The sequence below is a fragment of the Danio aesculapii genome, chromosome 22 (assembly GCF_903798145.1).
Source record: "Danio aesculapii chromosome 22, fDanAes4.1, whole genome shotgun sequence".
In the NCBI taxonomy this organism is placed as follows: domain Eukaryota; kingdom Metazoa; phylum Chordata; class Actinopteri; order Cypriniformes; family Danionidae; genus Danio; species Danio aesculapii.
Window position 1 is genome coordinate 16,905,367 of NC_079456.1, and position 25,099 is coordinate 16,930,465.

At 37.5% G+C, this 25,099-nt stretch overlaps 1 protein-coding gene across 2 annotated transcripts; it reads right to left on the bottom strand.

Annotated features, from left to right (window-relative positions):
• Positions 1 to 698: 698 nt before the first annotated feature.
• lama3 (laminin, alpha 3) lies at positions 699 to 25,099 on the bottom strand. Of its 2 annotated transcripts, none has more exons than XM_056448262.1 (38): positions 24,735 to 25,099; positions 22,326 to 22,439; positions 19,633 to 19,751; positions 19,467 to 19,547; positions 19,275 to 19,372; positions 19,162 to 19,203; positions 18,930 to 19,081; positions 18,724 to 18,834; positions 18,537 to 18,648; positions 18,284 to 18,445; positions 16,884 to 17,080; positions 16,289 to 16,402; positions 16,065 to 16,219; positions 15,843 to 15,984; positions 15,529 to 15,628; positions 15,281 to 15,397; positions 15,023 to 15,193; positions 12,855 to 13,006; positions 12,590 to 12,781; positions 11,137 to 11,285; positions 10,656 to 10,818; positions 10,336 to 10,463; positions 10,131 to 10,269; positions 9,949 to 10,053; positions 9,722 to 9,870; positions 9,458 to 9,572; positions 9,232 to 9,375; positions 8,845 to 8,975; positions 8,638 to 8,769; positions 8,411 to 8,558; positions 4,988 to 5,097; positions 4,742 to 4,919; positions 4,511 to 4,654; positions 4,267 to 4,429; positions 3,845 to 3,975; positions 1,744 to 1,834; positions 1,537 to 1,653; positions 699 to 847 (listed from the first exon to the last, which is right to left on the bottom strand). In XM_056448262.1, the coding sequence occupies exons 1-38, from the start codon at positions 24,957 to 24,959 to the stop codon at positions 708 to 710; spliced, it is 5,133 nt and encodes a 1,710-aa protein (XP_056304237.1). In that variant the 5' UTR covers positions 24,960 to 25,099; the 3' UTR covers positions 699 to 707. The 2 variants fall into 2 exon arrangements, with proteins under 2 accessions (XP_056304237.1, XP_056304236.1); XM_056448261.1 differs by having other exon boundaries at positions 16,289 to 16,405; positions 24,735 to 25,098.

Sequence of the window (25,099 nt, forward strand, 5' to 3'; positions counted from 1 at the left end):
TAGAGAACAAGATGAATTAAATATCACGTTTAACAAATATAGTGAGATTGGATCCAGCGGTAGATCCTTGATGAACAGTCGGACATGCACAGCTCTCATCTGGGTAGATGAGATCATCTGGTGTGTGTGTGTGTGTGTGTGTGTGTGTGTGTGCGTGTGTGTGCGTGTGTGTGTGTGTGTGGTCACGTGATGTGCGTTTTCAGTGGTTTGGTGTAGAGGGAGATGTGTTCATAAATATATATATATATATATATATATATATATATATATATATATATATATATATATATATATATATATATATATATATATATATATATTTCATACAATACAGTTATGTATATATTTATATACACAAAAATATACACATATGCACAAATATATTTAGTAAATATGAACTTTTATTTTGGGTGCGATTAATCACGATTAATCATTTGACAGCACTAGTGATAACATGTCCTTACAGTGTGGTCATTTACATACGGGTTCAGTACACAAACTGTAAAATAAAGTCACATTTTGTATTTTAAACCTTCACACTGAATCTAACAATTTTTACAGTAAATGAAATGTGTTGGCAATTACTTTCAAGAATTGGAAATCCAAAAATTTGGTATCTTTGCCTATTTCTGAGATCAATAATCAATAGCGTTCCTTAAACAATACTTTTTTTTGTTTTGGTTTAATTCAATTATTTCATCCTTCTGTCATTCTGCCGGACACTCGTTTGTGTTTACGGGGCCGAATACATGCGCATTATCAAATGAGAGAGAATTATTATTAATCCATATGTTCCGCAAACATCCCTCATAAGAGGTCTGTATCTCCACTCCTTCACTCCGATTCTCTGCATTAACGAAAAACAAGAAATGAACAATAATTTATTATTCACTATATGAGAGTAGTGTTGCACAGAAATGACTGCTTGGTATGAGTCTTACATTTTGTAGTTTTAACAACACATAGACTTAAAAGATTGACCTTGGGTTTCAAAAATCAACATCAATGAATTAACATGAACACTTACATGATAAAATACCATAGCAATTTGTAGTAAATATACTATTATTAACATTAGTATTAATTATATTATAGTAAATACTATGGTGTTATTGAACTATATTGAAGAACTTGAATCTGCTTTGGTATTTTTATAGTTGCTACGGTAGTACAACATCTAATATAAATTTTTCAACAGCTATATATGTTAATCATCAATAAACCACAGTTTACTGTAGTAAATATTAATGTATACTACAGTATTTATTGCAGTTGATCAGTACACAACAGCTAATACTATAGTATTCATTACAATAAAAGAGATGTAAATACTTTAATATAAAGAGTTTACTACAGTATAGTTAAAAATACTATAGTATTTGCTATAAATTATAATAGCGGTTTTCTTGTGGCCGTATGTAAAGCTAACCATTTCAAATAAAGTTAAATGTATTTGTTAGGTCAAACTGAAAACATGTTTAATATGAATAAGTGTACCAATACAAGATATTTTTACTTCATCGAAAGGTGATTTACCTGAAAGCCCACCAATGTAGATTTCTTCATCAACTGAAAGACGTGATATAGACCGTCGTCTGATTCTTGATTTTCTATCATCCACTCTCAGCTCAATAGTTTTTCGCCAAATGGACACTGGGATACATCGTTCAAAAATGAATGAACTCCCACGTACTTTTATTGTGAAAGCAATCTCTTACAATCCACCATGATATGAAGAAGTACCTGACACACTGTGAAATGCACCACAGAGGGGTCGTGTTGGAGTCACTGCAGTGCCATAGCGTTGTTTTCCATCATTCACTTTTACCACCACCTAACAAAACAACATACAGTACTCAAATATATATAATGTTGAGCATAATTACAACACTAAAGTCTAATATGTAATTCACAATGTCAGTGTTTCACAATGTCAGCACACACTATCTTTTATATCAACATTTTGCGAAGTATTTGTGGCTGAATTTGTAAAATCGTACTACCATATTCCTGTTTCTGCCAAATGCCAGAAATCATGTGCTAGTGTACTGTACCGAACAATGTTTTAAAGTTCATGTTTTTTAATACTATACCATTATCTTCTGTGTAAATTTTAAATAGGCAATTTTGTGAAAATGGTAACGTCACTCACATGCATTATTACTTATTCAGTCTAATGTTGAGTTCACACCAAACATGGAATTAAGTATTCACTGGGGATGCACAATATATCGGCGGCCATATTGTTATCGGCCAATAAATGATATTTTTAATGTTATCGCTAGCGGTCCGATGTCAAAATTAGACCGATATCTTTAAGCTGATAGAATAGGTAATTGTACAGAACTGCCTGTCTTGCGCATGTGTGGGTCGAACTTGTTCAGACTTGTCCAGTGCACTATAACGATGCTTACCTCACATTGTTTATTCCTTCAAAGTCCATCCTTTCTTTGTGTGGTCTTGCTGTGTGTTAATAACTCAGTAAGTAACTTTATTCCTCATCATTATAGATATGTTTGATAGAGTATCAATGTGTATTTTGATTTAAATCACCTCAGGAAAAAATATTACATGTGTAAACATAAAAGCAGCGATGCACACATGCCGTCTGTTGGGTGGTTTGTAATCTAATATGATTATTTTGTTACTATCAATGTGTTGCTTGCCATGTGTTGTGGATGTAAGATTGTATTCAGTTTGATCGGCATATTTATAATTAAGAAGTCCTGAATGAATCTCGTTAAGAACATTTGAGCTGGTTTCAGTTCTTAGTTCTTTCATTTTCATTTTATTTAACTTGTTTGTTAATTAAATCCAATTTTGCTATTTAACCTATTATTTTTATGCAACAGTCAAGTTGCATGTTAATTTGCTATGCAAAGAAAAGGAAATAATTTATTTTTGGCATGCTGATGTAGGTGGAATCGTGTATATATTTATATAATCAACTTTAAAATTATTGCTTTTTTGCTTTAGTTATAGGTTATCGAAATCGGCCAAAAATCCATATAGGTGCATCCTTATTATTCACGGGGTAAGATGACATTCAAAGTTCACCTCAGGTTAAAATAATTCAACTTGAGCAGAAAAATATGTAAAACACATTCTGTGAGTAAACTAGAGCAAGTAACTTGCTGTGGTTTGGTGTGAACCCATTTCTAAACATTATAGAAATAATATTTTACTAGATAATTTTCAAGACACTAGTTTTCAGCTAAAAGTGCAATTTAAAGGCTTAACTAGGTTAATTATGGTAATTAGGCAAATCATTGTATAACAGTGGTTTGTTCTGTAGACAATTAAAAAAAATTGCTTGAGGGGGCTAATAATATTGACCTTAAAATGGCTTTAAAAAAATTAAAACTACTTTCATTCAAGCCGTAATAAAACAAACAAGACTTTCAGAAGAAAAAATATGATAGGAAATACTGTGAAAAATTAATTGCTCTGTTAAACATAATCTGGGAAATATTTGAAAAAAAAAATAATGATAATAATAATTTGGACTTCAACTCTATGCACAGATGGTAGTATTGGCCAGGCGTTCATAATAGCGCATCTGTCTTTTTTATTTATTTTTTGCTGAACAGTGAGAATGGGGATGACTTTTTATAAACATCAATGCTGTGCGGACTGCGAAGGTAAATTGAGTGATTTAAAAATGTTGAGATGTTATTAAACTGATTAATTCTGATATTTTTTACCATCAGGGTAGACTAAATGTACATGTTAGCTAAGCATTAGCAATCTGAATATTCGATTTTAGCTTTATTGTTCTTTTTTATTTACAATTAAAATAGCTAATTTGCAAAAACTGATTTTTACTGAACATATTTTCACTCACCTTCCCTTTCTTGAGAAACAGTGTGAGTGTCTGTCCAAGGTTGTCTCTTTTGTGGAACATGAGGCCTGTGAGGTTTCTTGGCCGAAATTCAAAAGCCAAATCATACGTAGAACCAGAGATAAAGTACTTTTCTGTTCAAACAAAAACAAATTGGACAACTTTAGCATACTTTTCTGTCACTATTCACTATACATACACTATAAAAATAACTTTTGCTCCTTGTTCAAACTACTTATTTAAAATGAGTTGAATCAACACAATTCTTAAGGCTTTTTATGGACAACATAATTGTTTTATGTTCAATCCACTTAAATTTGTAAAAACGATTAAGTTAAGTTCGATTTATGTTGGGACAGCATGAAGGAATTGTGTGCAACCCAGCATTTTTTGCAATGTTTATGTATTAAAATGAAGGGGCATACCTAATACCAAACGTGCGCCGTTTCCAGCAAAATACGCCCCTTTTTCAGTTCGGCCTTTAAAACAGGGCGTGGCTCCATGACTGACAGCTGGATTCATGAGGAGAAGCTTGGAAACCCTGAGCTCAGAAATGCATCCGGTTATACTCTTCAGAGGGACTTTTCTCTGAGGAAAAAAAGCCTTTTTAAAACAATACAAAATGATGCAGTTTAACTGTGCTGAAATAAGGACGTTACACATTCATACGTATGTTTGGTGAAAAGTCTGAAGTTGTCCCACATAGACAGGAGACTCCAAATCATGTGTGAAACCTTTCAACGGCTGTCCATTGGGTGCTCGAACGCCATCCACAGCAAGATGAGATAATCTTTTCTTGACCGTAAACTTGATCTGCACACACAATATTTCAAAAACATGAATCCAAACTTGGGATTTTGCAGTCACAGATATATATGTTCGGGTGAGTTTGCTACATACACTGTGCCAATCACCATCATTGATCCTTTGAGAGGAAACTATTTCATCTTCCCCAACAGAAAGTTTGACTTTTCCTTTATCCAAATACAAGATCACAAGAGGAACACCTTGTTTCCCTGCGATATGGAATAAAAGTCCTTCAGATGATGTGGTCTTGACGTCTAGGGAGAAATGGGGCCTAAAGGAAGCAGAAGATCTTATAAAGGTGTTACAAAAGTAAGAATTAACGTCATTAACATAATTTACCTGTTATTGAGCTCCTCTTGGTGTATTTCAAACTGCATTTTGCTTCTGGAACCAATGTGGTAGGTGTGCTTGATGGATTTTGGGTTTCTGCAGTCTTGTGTAGAGCTTTCCTATTAAAAACAGCAAATATAGACTTTAACAAATGGCATTAACCTTCACAAGGTAATTATTGCTACATTTTAATAATGTGTATTTATTTAATGATCTCACTCAGTGCTGACAGCTAGTGTTGTGGAGCACCATTATTCAACAATGGAAAGTTTTGTACTGGGTATTTCCAGGAACTTTGAGTTGAACATTATACATCAGTGCAACATCCTGTAACATCATACATCAGTTTCTGTGAGGAGTTATGCCTCCCTACCAGGACCTACTTATCATTTAACAATGATAAACCATGGTTCACACCAAAACTCAGACAGCTTCATCAGGCCAAAGAGGATGCCTACAGGAGTGGGGACAGAATCTTGAACAATCAGGCCAGGAACACACTGACAAAGGAGATTGGTGTGGCTAAGAAGAACTATACCAAAAAGCTGCAAAATCAGTTTTCTGCCAACAACCCTGCATCAGCGTGGAGAGGCTTGAAGGATTTTACTAACTACAAGACACCGTCCCCCAGCATCGACAGCAATAAACACAGCCTACACAGCCATCAACACAGCCTGGACCATCTCTCTATACAGCCATCAACACCACATCAACACAGCCCGGACCATCTCCCAACACAACATCAACAGCATATCAACACAGCCCGGACCATCTCCCTACAGAGCCATCAACACCTCCAGCCATCTTGCCCCCTGCACTACTGATTAGTGAGGATAATGTGCGTCAGATCTTCAGTAAACAGAAGAGAAGGAAAGCACCAGGGCCAGACGGTGTTTCACCAGCCTGTCTGAGAACCTGCGCTGACCAGCTGGCTCCCATTTTCTCCCATATCTTCAATAGATCACTGGAACAGCGCAAAGTTCCATCCTGCTTTAAGCGCTCTACTATCATCCCAATCCCGAAGAAGCCAAAGATCACAGGACTCAATGACTACAGACCTGTGGCCTTAACATCTGTGGCCATGAAGTCATTCGAAAGACTGGTGCTAGCATATCTGAAGGACATCACTGGACCCCTGCTGGACCCCCTGCAGTTCGCCTATAGAGCAAACTGGTGTGTGGATGATGCAGTTAACATGGGACTGCATTATACCCTACAACATCTGGACAAACCAGGGAACTACGCAAGGATTCTGTTTGTGGATTTCAGTTCTGCCTTTTAACACCATCGTCCCATCACTGCTTGAGTACAAACTGACCCAGCTCTCTGTTCCTAGCTCTGTCTGTCAATGGATCACCAGCTTTCTGACAGATAGACAGCAGCTAGTCAGAATGGGCAAAATCACATCCGACAGCCGCACCATCAGCACTGGTGCCCCCCAGGGATGTGTTCTCTCCCCACTGCTCTTCTCCCTGTACACCAACGACTGCACTGCAAAAGACCCCTCCATCAAACTCATTAAGTTTGCAGACGACACTACTGTTATCGGCCTCATCCAGAACAGTGACGAGTCTGCATACAGACAGGAGGTGGAGGGGCTGGCTTTATAGTGCAGATACAACAACCTGGAGCTGAACACACTCAAAACAGTGAAGATGATAGTGGACTTCAGGAGAAACCCCCCTGCACTCCCCCCACTCACCATCATGAACAGCACTGTGCGTGCAGTAGAGTCATTCAGGTTCCTGGCACCACCATCTCTCAGGATCTGAAGTGGGACATTCACATAGACTCTATTGTGAAGAAAGCCCAGCAGAGACTGTACTTCCTTCGTCAGCTGAGGAAGTTTAACCTGCCACAGGAGCTGCTCGTACAGTTCTACTCAGCTGTTATCCAATCCATCATCTGCACTTCAATCACCATCTGGTTCAGCTCAGCTGCCAAAACCGACCTCCATAGACTACAGCGAATAGTCCGGACTGCTGAACAAATCACTGGCACAACCCTTCCTACACTTCAAGAACTGTACGCTTCCAGAGTGAGTAAAAGGGCTCGCAAAATCACTCTGGACGCCTCACACCCAGCACACTACCTGTTCGAACTGTTACCGTCTGGTCGGCTTTTCAGAGCATCAAGCACAAAAACAGCCAGACACAGGAAAAGTTTCTTTCCTCAGGCTGTCTACCTTATGAACAGTTAAATATTCCCCTACTGTGCTATAAATATGTGCAATACTTTCTCATACGCACTTGTACACAGCACCTTATATCAATATACAATGCAATACCTTCTCCATTAGTATTTGTACTCAGCACCTTATAACCTGTATATTTATAACAAATCTGTACACACAAGTCAACATCCAGATTTTTTGACTGCACGTCTGTTTAATGTTTATCGTCTTTTTTCATATTTATTTATTTTGTGTTGGTCACTTGTCACTTTATGTACACTGGAAGCTTCTGTAGCCAAAACAAATTTCTTGTGTGTGTGTGAAGCACATTTGCCAATAGAACTGATTCTGATTCTAATGGCGGCATGGTGGCTCAGTGGTTAACAGAAATCTTAGTACAGCAGTAGGTAAATTGTTTCTATCACTATAGTTGTTGAATTACAATAGGATTACCACAAAATATTAATTTAAATATTGTTTAAAACACCATAGTATTTACTAATTATTACTATTGTATTTTGTCATGTGGGAATGTTTAATAGTAAAAATAAAGTCATTACATCTAGCCATGTGACTTCTAGTCATGTTCAGCTAGTCATGTGATTACATTTCAACATGGTGGCCTTCAAAAGGCAGTCTTGCCTTATGAAAAAAAAATTGCATAGTTATAAAAGCACAACAAATAAACAACAACTGAGAAATGGCTACCAAATTGTCATTTTGTGGCAAGGTTGCCATTTTTAATCATTAATTTTGAGATTTGGAAACTAGATTCAGTTTACTCCTACTTTTGTTGAGACTGAAAATGTTCAGTTGAATACTTCCAACAAAATTCACCTACTGTGAGTTTATGTAGTTAAAAAGGGCAGACAAAATCTTTATCAAATAAGTAATTATGTGACATGGTTGCAGTTTTTATTTGATTCTCCAAATAGAGTGAACTGTCACTTGACCTTATTCCTTTTTAATACAGAGTTTAAAGGGATAGTTCACATAAAAAAAAGAAAATTCTGTCATAATTTATTTACTCTACTTGTTTAAAACCATTTTGTTTCTTTCTTCGGTTGAACACAAAAGAAGACATTTTGAAAAATGGTGGAAACCTGTAACCATTGACTTTTATAGTATTTGTTTTTCCTAATATGGATGTCAATAGTTACAGGTTTCCAGAAGGTGCAAAGGTTTGAACCAAGTAAAGAGTGAGTCTATGATGACAGTTTTCATTTTTGCATGAACTATCTCTCAATAATCCCAAATACCAAATTGCTGTTGGATGTAATTCCAGCATGTCTTGCACGCTTCATGCTGAAGTCCAGAAGGGGGCGCTCTGCTTTGCAGAATCCCAAAGACACGCTTCCAGTCTGATTGAAACTGCTCAAGTCGGCTGGAGTGTAGTCACTCTGTATGCTGAACCATAAGGCTGTTGTTAGTTGCTTATTTCTGATATGCATCATAATCCAATTAGATAAAAAACATAACATCAAACCTCCGCATATACAGGTTCCTTAAACAGCCTCCAAATAATCCATCACCTAAAATAACACTTTCTGCGAATTCAGGGAATGTGGATGGAGATGGTGGATCTCCAACGTCTGTGTTGTCAACATTTAGCTGCATCCTAATAGCAAACGATCAACATGAAGTACTGAAAAGCATCTCTGAAAGTAAGTCTACTAAGATGTGGTCTTCTTACCCTGCACTGCTTCTGAAAGCTGTTATGTAGTGCCATTTTCCAATTTCACATTTGATGGAGGATGTTAACTTTTCCTTACTGTCACTCATTTCCACAAAGCCATCTTTCAAAGACAGCAGAAATTCATTCTTCTGCAGGCCAAAATAGAGAAACAAGAGCTTCATCAAACATAATATAGCCAACTAATATACACTTGTTTGCTGTTTGTTCAGACTACTTATTCAAAATGAGCTGTAATTACACAATTTTAAATGTTTTTTGGGGGGACAACTTTATTGTTTTATGTTCAATCCACTTAAATTTGTAAAAACTAATTAATAACTTATTTCCTCCATGTTGTCCCAACACAAATTGATTGTGCAGGAAAAAAATAGTTCTTTAACTAACCATTCCACCAGTCTGCATTAAAACTGCAACATTCTCCTCAGACGTCTTAAATCCAAGTGAAACCATTGTCCCCAGGTCTATATCCTTAACAATGGGGAACATCGACAAAGAACTGCCAAACTCAAAAGTAGCCTCTCGGGAGCCCTGAAAACCACCAAGCAGAAAAAGTTTAAATGTATTTTCTTGTCATCCATGTATGCTGTCAGAAAATCCACAAAAGTCCTACCAGTAAAGGATTTGGACAACCTCGGACGATTCCGTTTTCCTCTGTAAAAGTAGTCGTTACGTCTACCTGGATGTTTTTAAAACATCCTCTGAGTGACGGAAGAAAAACATTATATCTGGCGGGAAAAAGTGCAACATTTCAAAGTCATCAGGTGTCCGTTTCTCCTAAAACAGGCTTTATTTTCATTCATTTTGCACTGGTCTATAATAAAACAAAAACTGAAAAAATGCACAGTAAACAAAATATTAATATTTATATATATACCTTTCCCGGATTGCAGCTGGAACACCCCCAATGTAGGCCTCCCTGAAGAGTCCTTTGACGTATCCCAAAAAAATGTTGATGTAGTCTGTGACTGTTATTGTTACTGGTCTTACATCATTCATAGTCAGTCTGATCTGGATGAAGTTTGTCTGAAGGGAGAAATAGGATATATACTGTATTATAACTGCAGTAATATGAAAAAATACATAACAGCAATAGATACTTACTTGAGGAAATACTTTAACGTTGGACCTTAAAAAAACAATTGCGTCATTGTTTACACCTCGCAAAACAATGTAGCCTCCCTCCAGTGTAATGAAGAAGTACGAGTTCTTTAAATAAAAAAAATATCATCAAGCAACTAGTAATCATTTGTTATCAGGAATCAAACCAAAGCGTTTATAGTCACCTCATTTCCCATGTAAAAAAGCACAGCATCCATTTGATGACTCAGAACAAAAAACTTAATGAAAGAATTCTGGCTTAATATATCCACTTTTCCATAACCCGTGCCATCGAAATAATCCCCCAATGTGCGGACTTTACCCCTAGGAGCAGAAAATAGGAAGAGTAACCCAAAACCTAAAGATCAAAACATTATGACGACTTTGTACCTTTGACACAGGTCATTTTTGGTTATGTTGACAGCACGTTGAAAGTTGTATAAGCCGAGGATTTGATCATTTATAGAAGAAAACTCAATGCAGCCCTTGAATCCTTGGTACTGAAGCTCCACTGGAGGCTGGAAGGCAAAAATACAGAATATAAATGGGGGAAATGTAAATAAGGTGATAGTTTAATCACGAATGCTGCATTAATGCATTACTGACATTTTAGGTACTTGTTATTTATCCATTTAAAGAACTGGGAACAAACTATTCATATTATAATCTTTCAAGAAAGCTGTTAGCCTTTGCTTTGTAGACTTATTCACCATAAAATCACTTGGGTATCCTCCAACATAAAGGACGACGTCACTGGGGTCTAGATCGAGCAATCCATTCATGGTATTGGGCTGATTTCTCCTTGCTGGAAGCTCGTTGGGTTCAGTTGAAGTGAAAGTATGCGTGTATATGACTTGTGCATCTTGATAAACTCTAATTTGGGAACAAAAAAATCGTTTTCAGAAAACCAAATGTACTCTTTGGGGGTGTCCTGACATTTTATCATACCCCTCAGATTATGCTACCAACACTGTATTTGAATGGTTCTGAGGTTGGGGTTAGGGATTAGGTAGGTTAGGACGATATTACAGCTTTACTGTATATCACACTTCTCAACATCCACACTGGTAGCAAAATCTGGTAGGTAGCATATTGCGTCGTCAAAATGTGCTACCTACTTTTTGAATGGGCAATCTGACAAGGTATGACAAATTGACAGAACAGGGGAACTACAATGATTAAGATGTTTACCTGCGGAAATCCACCCTATCCATGAAGGCTTTATCATTGCTGGACTTAGTGATTTCGCTCGTCTCTATTTCATGAATTTGGCCACCCAGTTTGTAGAGGCAAAAAAGCACACCATTCCTCACAACCAGGCCAATGAAATCCTTGACTGCCTGTTGGTCAAGAGAACTACAAATAAAAAGATGCCCTACGATATACAGCTTGAATTTGTGTAAAATATACCCACATATTACAATACTAGCTGTAACCTATACTGATACTAACTGATACTCACCCAGATATATGTTACTGATAACCGATAACTGGCTGATATTAACAATAATTCAAATCTTTGAAAACGGTGAGGTCATATGTGTGCGTAGTATGTGTTAGATATGTAGATATGCACAGCATGGGTCAACTGTAAAGGCAAGTTCGAACAAACATATACAACAATTGCAGAGTACATGGTTGTTTTGTTGTTGCTCAAGAGTTTACTATCCCTTCTCCAAAAAGCAACCCAGGCTCATTTTGAAAATGTAGCACTATATAAATTTCTGGAGAGCACCAAATATGTCCCTAGAGCCACATTTTTTTACTGTTTTTGTTTTTCGTGAATCCACCAGAGGCCGATGTGTACGCTTTCTGAGATCTCAAATTTATCTTGCGAGTGCCATTCGCGCCTGCTGTTCACGGTGTAAATCCATTAGAGGCCGCTGTTGACAAATCGATGTCTGTAATTCTATTATCGTCTTACCAACTTTCTTGAATCATTCTTCGTAGGTCTCGAACCCCATCGTCGTGGTCAACTTCTCTTTGTGTCTCAAGTCCGCCGATATACATGGCAAGCTAACTGGACAAACTGGTAACAGCAGAAAAGGCGTCTATATGGAGGTAAGCGGTCAGCTGGTAAGCGCGAAAAGGAACGACATCATACCGCCACGAAGCGTTCATTTTAAAGATGAAATGCAGTCGTAAGTACTTCAGGCAACATAATTTGCTATCTCCAGACTTGTATTCAGGGCAACGTTTTTATAATGAGTCTATGTTGCTAAAAAGTGTGGATTTACTTCACTAATATTACAACCAACAGCAGAGATGCATAATATACTCATGCCAAATCCTAAATAAACATCAGTGCTGGCGACACGTCTTTTTAACGGCATTTTTCAATCAAAGCTGAGAGAATAACACCACAAACTCACAAAGAGATAATCATCACTTCCCTACAGCTACTGTTTAGTAATTAACTGACACTTGTGGCAGTTTCCGTTAATATGTGTAAACAATAATCGTTTTGAAAACATTATCATAAGTAAAACTTACTAAAAACACAAGTAAACATAGCCTTAACGTACAAATAGTGGCAATGAACATAAACAATTAAACATCCAATATCGATAATTATTAAAATCTCCAATATCGGTACTAATATATTGCAAATATTTAACAAACTAAGTAATGAAAGTGCCCTCACGTGCTTATTTCCAAGATAAAGAACAAATTGGCCATCTATATAATCCAGTTGGCGTCTACGTCTTCCGTCACCTCTGGCTTTTGGTTGGTGCAATGTAAAATTAAGAGCTGTGAAGGTGCGAAAGTCTTCCAGGTCTTTAGGAGGTCGAAGTTCAATGTGAGCATCGCCAGAGAATAAGATTGGCCCCCTGATCTAGAAGACAACCAAGAGGTTTACATCTAAAGGCAGTTGAGGAAACATCTCTTTTGCTTCATTGAGCACTCACTCTGTTGGCTGCATCTCTGGTCTGTTCGATTAAGACTTTGATTCTCTCTATGCTGCTGGATAGGTTAGTTTGAGCAGGCATGTGCTCAGTTTGGTTCTCCACATCGTTCAGTTTGTCAATCAATGAAGGGAAAGATTGATCCAGTTCTTTCACTGCATGGAAGAAAAGAAATCCTAAATAACATTCAGACTTTAAGAACAATAGCTTTGTTTCAATCCAAAAATGCAGACTAAAACTATGCGCAAAACTGGAATATTACATAAAATACAAAATACTTTTGCCCAAATAAAGCATCATTCCATCCAATTAGTCAAAAAGAACTAAATATTCAATTCCTGATAAACTGGCACCAAATTTCAAAAAGTAAAATGGGATTTCCTGCAGTAGGAGAAGCCACTGTGGGATTTTTTCTTATATAATAAATTAGCTGGCCCTCAGAAGAGGAAGCCAAAACACAATAAATGCACAGTGGCTTTTGGAGGTGTGAGACGCTCTTTGGGAGTGCATATGCTTAAGACAGTTCTGGGAAGTAATCTTGCTGAACCACTTTGATGATGGAATTTGGGATATTAGTATGACCAAAATTACATTTCAGATATTGTACAGTGGTCAGTTGGCTGGCTTGTCTTTATAATGCCATCCCATTGCACTCATATTTATTATACACATTTTTTTTCTTTGTCAGCAGGTGTCCCACAAGGTTCATGCTTGGGGCCACTTTTATTTTCGCTGTATGTAAATGACTTGCCAAATGTTTGTCTCAATTCTAATATCCAGATGTATGCTGACGTCTTTGTTGTTTTTGTACACTACCTGACAAAAGTCTTGGCACCTATTTTAGTTTTAGGAACAACAAATAATAACTTGACTTCTTGTTGATCATTTGGTATCAGAAGTGGCTTACATGATAGGCAAAGGCTTAGACAAAAGTCTTGTCACTTAACAGAAATAATGTACAATATAAAATATAAAGTCATGGTGCAGTGGATAAAGAATGAATATTGTGTATGACATACATCTCTGCAATGACTCAAATAACTTATTAATAAAGTCATCTGGAATGTCAAAGAAAGCGTTCTTGCAGGACTCCCAGAGTTCATCAACATTCTTTGGGTTCATCTACTTCTTCATCCTACCCCAGACATGCTCAATAATGTTCATGTCTGGTGACCGGGCTGGCCAATCCTGGAGCACCTTGACCTTCTTTGCTTTCAGGAACTTTAATGTGGAGGCTGAAGTATGAGGAGCGCTATCCTGCTGAAGAATTTGACCTCTCCTGTGGTTTGTAATGTAACGGGCAACACATATGTCTTGATACCTCAGGCTGTTGATGTTTCCACCCACTCTGCAGATCCCTTGCACACCCCCATACTGAATGTAACCCCAAATCATGATTTTTGCTTCACCAAACTCCACTGATTTCTGTTAGAATCATGGATCCATGTGGGTTCCAATTGGCCTTCTGCAGTATTTTTAATGATTGGGATGCAGTTCAACAGATGACTCTTCGGAAAAATCTACCTTCTGCCACTTTTCCAAATGATCAACTAGAAGTCAAGTTATTATTTGTTGCTCTTACAACTGGGATCAACGACAAGACTTTTGTTAGGTAGTGTACATGCTAATAGTGCAGGTCAAGTGGCTGTTCACTTGAGAGGGGTCTGGATGCAGACCTGGTGCAGTGCAATCTGAGCTGCGTCCAATGCTTTTTAATGGGCTCACCTTACCCCACCCCTAACCCTACCCCTCACAGTGACGTCACTCGCTCCATTTGAGTGCATTGTGTCTGACATTGCATTGCTGAGTGATGCAATCTCAGCTTGCATCATAAAGGCTGCATCCGGATACTATTGGTTCAGTTAGCAAACACAAGGCTGAAGATTACAGAATGGTTAAAAAATAAGTGTTACAACTAAATGTATCAACATTTGAGATATTTTACAATGTGTTTGGTTGGCTGGTTTGTCTGTCAATGCCATCCCATCGTACCCATTTTTGTTATCGCATGATCCATTAAAACTAAATCACAAGATGTTTTTGATGTGTATTTTCAAAATTTATGCAATATTCCAAAATGCTAATAAAATAGGTAGATTGAAACAACTAGGGACAACTAAAAATGTTTATTATATTGACTCAATCTGAAAAGAAGAACCAATTAGACTCACAGGTCTTGTTGACACCATCAAGTAAGTTATTAAGGTTTGAATCTTGAGTGGAAATGTTGACTTTGTTCAGTTCTTCACTGATGTTTTGCATTCTGGTCAGTGCCTCAGTCGCTGTGGCATTCACATCTGCAGCACCTTCCTTGGCTTGGTTAATGAGGATTTCAGTATCGCCTAAAAAAATCCACCAAAGTGCTCATTTGACAAGATCATTACAATACTTGCTATACGATAACAATCTAGAATAATGAAGCTATTCACCTCTTTTGATGTTGTTCATCCTCTCCAACACATCTAGCATGACTTGCTTGAGTTGCTTCTGTTTGTCTTCAGCCTGTTGGATCAGGTTCTTGTAAGCTTCGCATTTCTGTGCAACATCTGTAGACGGATTTTTTTATTACTACATAGTAGAACACGTCAGTGAAAAACTCATGGATTCCTATGATTAGAGCTGTGTTTGCTCTAGAGGCAATTTTGCTGTAGTTGCATTAAAAAGTGAAAATGGCAACCTTCTAGCTGTATTGATGCTTCCTTGGCATTCACCAGCAGAGTATTTGCATTATTTATAAGATCCTTGGCTTTATTTTGAAGACCCTGTTCTTGCACATCCTGGGAACATGAAATTAATTGAACCAAGTTTGATTTAGGAAAAACAACAATGTTTTTTTTTAGTTGAAGCACATATGGAAATACAAAGTCCATATCATATCATTTATCTGCCAATTTTGGAGGTTTTTCAAGCTCACTTTTTTCTATTTGTACATTTAGATTATTTTGGCCATTATCTAATCTTCACTGAGATTTAAAGTAATGACTTTCATACCTTTAAAGCATTTTCCGCCGCTTCTTTGGCACGTTTAGCAGCAGCTTCTGCCTCATTTATGGCAGCGGTGATGGCTGTGAATGCATTGATGGCTTCAATTGCTTTATGAACAGCAGTTGCGTTCTTTATATTCATTATGACCCTATAAGACAAATGCACTCATTAAAACGTCATTAAAAACAAAACTTTGATTTAGGAATCATTGGAGGACTTTTGACACACATTTGTAAGTCCACAGCCAGCTTCGTAAGTTCTTGTGCATGTTCCTCGGCCTGTCTCACGATTTCCTGCTTAGCGGTTGCATTAGAGAGCAACTCGAGTTTTGCCTCTAACTTGTTTTTTGCCCCGTCGATCAAAGCTGCAAGATGAGTCATATTCTGGAAGAGAATGGAAGGTAAGTATCCAAACTGGAATTTGTTTTACACAAAAATATCATTATTAATGACCTCTTTTAGTTCATCCATCATTTCCTGAAGATCAGAAGTGTTTTTTAGTGTCCCTCTGGCCATGTTCAAATTGGCTATGATGTTTCCTTGATTCTTCCTCAATGCCTTAAACTGCTTCTGTTAAACAAACAATCAATTAAGGAGTTAACAATGGTAGCTAAAGTTCAAAACACAATGTCTGCGTCCGAAATCTCATACTTCCATACTATATAGTTCCCTAAAATCAGTATGTGAGCCAAGTAGTATGTCCGAATTTATTGAATTTGAAAATCAGTATGCAAGAAGTACCCGAATGACCTACTATTTCCGGCAAGATTCTGAAGTGGGCATCGCATGGACGCTATGCTCTCCTATGATGCCCCGCGAGAGAATTCATGAATGGGAGTGAAGCGATGCAACTCACGCAGGTAGGTCACATGATCATGACAAAATAGCGGATGTAGTACGTTCGAGTTCCATTCATACTACTCACATTCATACTGTAGAGAACATACTTTATTGAACAGCCGAGTAGTACATTTAAGTTTGAGTAGTAGGTGATTTCGGATGCAGCCAATGTTTTACTGTAATTCAGCCACGATTATTAGCTAATTACCAAAATGTTTTTCAGCTGTTCCTCATTGAGTTTGTTCACTCCATTGGCTTTCCGTACATCAAGTTGGGCATCTATTATTGCCTCTTGTATATCTCGAAGATCTTCTGCCCGATCCATGAGATACTGTCGAATACGATCAACCGCAATCAAGGAGCCATTCAAAGGAACAATCAGGTCTTCCAAAATGAGGCTGAGCACTGTAAGAAAAACAAGTTTCAAAACCACAAAGGAGCTTGGTCATTAATAAAGCCTGATTTACACTTCTGCGTCGAGTGACCGATGCTGTAGAAGTATCTTAAACTTACACACATTCAAGGAATAAAGTGGCGCAAATCAACAATCAATCAAAGACTTTAATCATAAAGTAAACACAAAATAAAAGTACCCATCTGGAGCTCCTCCATGGTCCTCGACATTTGTTAAAAACTATCGTGCTCCACCCCCACGGCTCTTGCCCCGCCCACAATTAGCATCCACTACTTGGCTGACCAATCACAGATCTTGCACACCATGTCATATAATTTTTTTTGAGAGGTGCACATCAGGGTATGGCGAAGATATGTGACTGTGCAAAGGACCTACCATGGGCACTCAATGCAAAAGTATAAATCGGCCTTAAGGAACCTAAAACAAAATAAAGCAGGGTTGACCTTTTTTATCTTCTAGAGGACAACTATCCTGAATAATTTAGCTTCAAATTCATTTAAACACATCTGAACCATGTAAGCAATGTCTTACAGATCCCTTAAAATGGGCTAATTGGGCAATGTTTGAGTCTTTCCGTCAGGATCTTGGCCCTCTAGAAGTAGGTCACAGCCATGTCACTCTGCCGCCCAAGACTGGTTAATTACTGAAACTGGGCAGGGCTGAGCCTGGTCAGTACCTGGATGGTAGACCACATGGGAAAACTAGGTTGCGGTTGGAAGTGGTGCTAATGAGGCCAGCAGGGGGCCTCACTAACAGAGACTGCAGTCTGTGTGATTCCTAATTCCCCAGTATAGTAAGGGGACACTATATTGTCTGTGAGTGGCATCTTTGGATGAGATGTTAAACTTAGGTCCTGAGTAGGGGTGTAACCTGCCAAAATTGACCAAAAAATCCTGGCCAAATTCCCACTATTGGCCCTTACCGATTATGGCCTCCCAATCATCCCCAATCCACTGAATTGGCTCTATCACTATCTCTCCACTCCACCAAAAGCTGGTGTGTGGTGAGCGCATTGGCGTTGTTGTGCTGTGGTTGCCGTCGCATCATCCAATTGGGTGCTGCACACTGCTGGTGGTGTGGAGAGACCCCCCTCATGATTGTGAAACACTTTGGGTGTATGGTCATACACAATAAATATGCTATATTAATACACATTACATAGGTCAAGCTCAATTCGGAGGCAGTTCACCCACATATGTGTGCTTTTCTCAACTCCTCATTGGCCAGTTCTCTCTGAACCCTACAGGTCTGTCTTCGCATCTTCTCCAGCATCCTCTGGGCTTCTTTTAACATCCTGGTTGCATCCTCTGTGTTTCCACCTGTGTTGTTTGACCGATTCAGCTTATCCAAGAACTCTGTGTGGGTCAAGAAGTGAAAGTGAAATTGGTGACCTTGTGGGACGAAGACTTTTGAAGAAGAAATCTTAGCTTGATCAAGTGGGTCCACCTTGTATCTTTTGTAAGAGGTTTACACTCTCAGACCGCAGGTTGTCCCCTCTTTGATAGGTTTGGTCAATAGACTTGAGTAACTGAACTGCAGAACAGGACATCTCAATAGCCTGAAGAAGGAAACACAAGTTGTAATCTATTTTACAGCCAACATAAAGATAACCCCCCATGAATAGTAATCGTACCTTGTCATTGAGAGCAGTGAGGTCATCTTTGACATTTTGGAGATGAGATTCAAGCTCTGAAATGTTTGGTTTTAATTTGAAGACAGATTCAGTATACTTCTGGACCAACACCTAAGAAAGTGGAATTTCTTTTTTAATTGTGAACAAAAATAAACAGTGTATTAGAGCCTTTCCAAATAATTGTTCAGGAAAATTGTTGTAGTGACCTTTGTACCAGCAATGGCATCTTCAAGTTTTTCAAGTCCCGTATATGAAGTAGCGTTCTGACTAAATGACCCAAGTTGATCAACAAGTCTGGAAAACTCATCATCCATCGCTGCAAGATCATCTAATAACCTAACCACACAGATATCACAGTCTAATGGGAGAGAGACTGGAGTTAGTCAATCATAGTACTGTTCATCCATACATTTGTGTGTTTTTTATGTTATGACAAACCAAAGCAGTTGTCTGTGTCTGGGTCATCAGCCTCATAACACTCTATAAAGACAGAAAATGTTTCATTAATATTATTATTTCTATTACTATTTAAATCATGAGAATTTGCTTACCGCCTGTTAACGGGTCACATACGTAACCGTGTTCACAATCACATGGTTGACAGCTTCCTCTTTCTGCCAAAGGACTGCCATAGTATCCAAGCGCACACCTATAATGTGGAGTAAATGATGAAACACTAAATTAGATAAAATTATCGGCTAAATTATTAATTCAATCAAAACAAATGTGAAAGCCAGACAGACCGTTCACATCGAACTCCAGAGTAACCAGGTTTACACAAACATTCAAACTCATCTCCAACTCCGAGACATCCAACAGCAAAACTGCACAAATTAATAAACAATTATTCATTAAAATCTGATATCTGAAACTATATTGTTCTGCTTTAGATAAAAGCTGGCATCATACCTTTTTCCTGGGTCTGTTAAGGGGCATGGACACATACGACAGGTTCTCAATATGGCGCTGCCATAATAACCCTCCATACAGCGTTCACAGTGGTCACCCGCTGTATTGAACTGGCAGTTCTGTGAAAAATAGAGTCATTCCAGTGTTATATTATTGTGGAGGCCATTTGGGTTATGTTCAAGAAGCCAGTTTGAGATGATTCGAGCTTTGTGACATAACAAATTGTCAAATTGGAAAAAGCATCATAAAAAGATGGACTTCGTCTACATACAAAAGATGACGTGTTGCCTTGCTGCCTTGTCAGGCAGTGACTCTGGGGGCAGCATTTGTGGATTTTTCATTCATTCATTCATTTTCGGCTTAGTCCCTTTATTAATCAGGGGTCGCCACAGCGGAATGAACCGCCAACTTATCCAGCATATGTTTTACGTAGCGCATGCCCTTCCAGCTGCAACCCATCATTGGGAAATATCCATACACACTCATTTACGCTCATACACTACGGACAATTTAGCTTACCCAATTCACCTATAGCGCATGTCTTTGGACTTGTGGGGGAAACCGGAGAATTTGAAGGAACCCACGCGAACATGGTGAGAACATGCAAACTGCACACAGAAATGCCAACCGACCCAGGCGAGGCTCGAACCAGCAACCTTCTTGCTGTGAGGTGAACGTGCTACCCACTGTCCCACCATGACGTCCCTTTTGTTGATTTCAAAATGGATTTCAGACATACTTCTGAGACAGCATAACAATTTATGTACAACAAAATAGTGAGAGCTTCTTGCTAGAAATGCCATCTAAAATGCAAACGTTGGTAAATAAAACATACATTTACGCACAAATTGATATGGATATGGGCGTTTCAAGATGCCATGTTTATTTTTTAGCTCTACTGTTAAAAATGGAGTGCACATTGGCACCAGTTTTGTAGTGGTTAGTGCGTCGACACATGCACTCCGGTGCTCATGGCGACCTAAGTTTGATTCCCGCCTCGTGGTCCCCACGCTTTCCTGTCAGTCCTCTCTACTGTCCTATCAAATAAAAGGTGAAAACCCAGGAAAAAAAATGAAATGCAGGGGATTGTGGGATATCAAATAGCAAATGACACATACAGTATACAGTGTGCTGCTTTCAAAATTTGATTAGAAGAAGGTGTATCTCAGGAGACAGGAAATTTTTTGGGACAAGTCTTGATGCCTTACTGCATTGAAATGCAGCCTCCAAAGGAAGCATTTTAGAGCTTTCAAATGCAGTTATTAGCATTTTTGCGCAGATTAGCTGTGACATTTAAACAATGCTTAATTGATAATATCGGGGGTTCAATGTGTGGCAAATAAATCTTCCCTACACCATTACACCAACATTAGACTTAAAAGAAGACTCCACTTTTTTGGAAATAGGCTCATTTTACAAGTCACGAAGAATTAAATATTTGAGTTTTATCATTTTTTAATCCATTCAGGCACTTTTAGCTTAGTTTAACATAAATCATTGAATCGGATTAGAACATTAGCATCTCACTCAAAACATTTCTAAAATGAGCTTGAATTTTCCTATTTTAAGCTCGACTCTTCTGTGGTTACATCATGTACTAAGACCAACAGAAAATGAAAAGTTTCTATTAAGTTTCTACTCTCATTATTGGACCAAAAATCAACTGAATGAATTTAAAAAAAGGTAAAACTCAACTGTTTCACTTGTAAAATGAGCCTATTTTCAAAAAAAGTGCAGTGTTCCTTTAATTGTTGGCAGTGTGAATCCATGCTTTTATGTCATTTATGCCAAATTCTGACCCTATAATCTGAATTCTGCAGCAAAAATCAAAGCCTTAACTGAACAGCTGAACTTTTTCCAATATTATAGTCTAAATTTGTTAAGTCCATGAATTGTAGCCTTAGTTTACTGTTACTGCGTGTTTAGATATTGTTGTAACTCATGCTTAATTGAGTTTCTATTATCTTTCTATTAGCTTAGACTAACCTGTTCATTTTCCTCTGACTTCCACTATCAACTAGGCAGTTTTTCACACCATTATCTCTTAACTCTAGAGATAGTTGAGTTTGACAATCACAGTAGAGCATTTTGATGTTTGGTTTGATCTTGTACATGCCTAAATGTATCGGCTGATTACATATTTGTGTTGACAAGCAGCAGAATATGTGAGTGTAGAGTTGAAATCTTTTTGAAATATTTCCCAAATGATGTTTAACAGAGAAAGGAATTCCTCACGGTATGTCTGATAATATTTTTTCTTCTGGAGAAAGTCTTATTTGTTTTATTTCGCCTAGAATAAAAGCAGTTTTTATTTTTTTTAAAAACAATTTTAAGGTCAAAATTATTAGCCCCCTTAAGCTATACTTTATTTGATTTTCTACAGACCAAACCATCATCATACAATGACTTGCTTAATTGCTCTAACTTTTCTAATTAACCTAGTTAAGCTTTTAAATGTCACATTAAGCTGAATACTAGTATCTTGAATTTTAAATGGCTGGATGAAAATAACACTCCAAGCCCAAGCGTGCTTCTTTTATCCGAAATGCATTCTTTATCATAATCAGTGAGACATCTTTTCATGCACAAGTGACATATAGTAACATTCAAAATGAAGGGCACAAAGTGACAGAGATCAAGTGGAGATGAGGGCTAACTTTCTCAAACTGATAAAAAACAACACCACATAATACCAAACATTTCCCAGTATGTGGATCACAGTCACCGGACAGGCCATTGCAGTTGCACGGGACACACCGTCCCTTATACGATCCACTTCTCTCCCTGTAATAACCACGTTCGCAGTCCTGTAATGGAACAAAAGAAATAATAAAGGGACTTAAAGCTTTCTAAGACCTTAGTGAATCCATATAGAGTTAGTGTTTAGAGCTGCAAATCTAAACTTTAACCCTGAAGGTGCGTTTTACTCTACAAACTTGACAGATAAGCAACTGCAACAACTTGAATCCAAATCAGGGTAAAGGGTCTTGGCTTTCTACGGTGCGTGTCGTTTTCACGTTTGTTTATGTTGGCCGCATGCCTGAGCATTCAAGCTAAATCTGTTATCTGACATACCTAAAGAAAAACAAGCTTGAGCCTGTTCGGCCGGGGGTCTCTAGATTCTTGCATATACTGTGGTTGTATGCGTGAATGATCTTTTTGTGAAATGCGATACAAGCTGGGAATTAAACACATTGCAGGAACGTTTGCTTGGTGTGTTTGTTTCATGTGCACTACTGCATGTGGATCCATGCGCGATCTGCATTGATTATTCATGGAAGGTTGTTTCTACCGCTGAATAATAAAATGAAGTCAATTTTCACTTTAACCTCACATTTCTGACTTTCGTTTTAAGTCAGGTTTTACTCAACACTTTTTTTTTTGGAATATGGAAACGTTGTGTGGCCATTCATTTACACAACGGTGGTGTTTTGGGGGTCTGAAACGCATTGTTTTGGAGACAGGTTGCAAAAGACTAGTTTTTGTCTCCATTATTGACTCTATTGGTGTAAATGAAAACATGTACATATATTATGTCTTTATTCTACGAAGTCGCCAAACAAAACAACAATGGTGGACTACAGGATTGTATTTGCGCTTTCATGTGGTGTTTCTGTACAAAGTGACATCACCCCCTACTGGCGTGGCATGCGTTCGGTTTTTTTAACGCTTTCACGTATGTTTGTATACAGGGATCATTTCGACCATGTATATGATGAAACATTTCCCATGGTTACTACATCATTATCATGTAAACGCACAGTGAGTTAACCTCAACATCTACGCTGTAAAAACATTCTGGCTGCCTTTTTTTTTTAATCAAATTAACATTTCTAGTCATCTCAACTTACATCAATAAAAATATCAAGTTAAACTTTGTATAACTTAATTTTTTGTTGAAAACCGAATAACCTATTAAAATAAGTTAAAGCAACAAAATATTTGTCATCTTGACTTTTTGTTATTACATTTTTTTAGTGTAGGCAAAATTTTAAAAAGCTTTTCCTTTTTTTACTACATCTTTATAGTGTAAACACAATAAGAATGGTGAGTTAATCTCAATGTCTACACAAAACTTAAAAAAAAAAAGGATGGAAAAACATTTTTGATTTTACTACACACCATGTAAATGCAAGTTAAATGAATGGTGAGTTAATCTCTCAAACTCTGATAGTTCATCTCAGAAACACTAGCTTATATCTTTGGAGTTTTGAATTAGAAAATCAGAACTTGCAAAATAGCAATAAAATAAATAATTCAATAATTATCACAATAACGTTTTTATGGAATCGTAAATTTATATCTTGCAAGCTTGAGTTGAAAATTACGTAAATTTTTAATGCTTGCTACTCCATATTACCCATTTTCAATGCTATCTCATGGCAATTCATAACTTTAATTTAGTGGCTAATTCGTTTGTAATCTTACGATCTCATTTGTACAATTTAGTATGATTTGCTTATCCTCAACTGATGGTTGAGTTTAGGGGTGGGGTTGGGTGCCATGCCTTCTTTTTAAAATCTTACATTTTCATATGACTGAACTTGAATTCATGCAAATTAGCCACTAAACTGACAAAACGTAAAACTGTAAAGTTTCCTCGTGAGATCAGGCTGATTTTTTCATCCTGTGACATATTTTTCAAACATTATTTAGATTAATTGCTAATCCTGTTTAGTACGAATACAAATGATACAAATTTCAGTGAAAAAAATGATTCAGTGGATTTACTAAATCTTTTTAAGTGGTTGCAAACAGTTTATATGGGCTGAATTTAAACAAATTCAATTTAGTAACGTTTGACTTAATTTGTTTGTTTAAATTCAGCCCATTTAAATTGTTTGCAACCACTTACCTTAAAAGACTATTTGTAAATCCAATCAATATTTTTTTTCAGTGTAGTGAGTCAGTGGCTGTCTGAAATTGCACAGTATACCTTGATGATAAACTTGAATAACAAACAACTTCATGGTATACCCAAAATCACTCAAAAAACCCAGCTAAAACACCAGTTTAAAGTTTTGTTAAAAGTTTAGACTTTTTAACTTTGTGTTTTCATTTGTTTCTTTGTTTAACACAGCATTTTAATCACACCATCTTACCTTAACGTGTGCAGAGTCGCAATATTTTCTGAAAAATTGTCTCAGTGCCTGTTGACTGCTGTTGTTTTTGACCTGGCTGTCACTGTCCCACCAGAATGTCGTGGGACGTCCCATCTCATCCGCAGATACCCAGAGTTCCAGAGAGAAAAGCATCACCAAAACACCGATCCGAACTCCCAAAAGTAACAACTTAGCCATTTCAAGACGCAAGTGCCATAAATGCATTGACTGCAGCTTCGCGCACTCTTAGACTTGAAGAAAAGAAAGCTCTGTGTGTTCTTGACTCTTGGCAAAGTTCAACAGTCCTCTTTTCTTCCTGGTTTCCTTCGCAGGTGTGTGATAGCAATGTGTACAGAGGAAAGGCA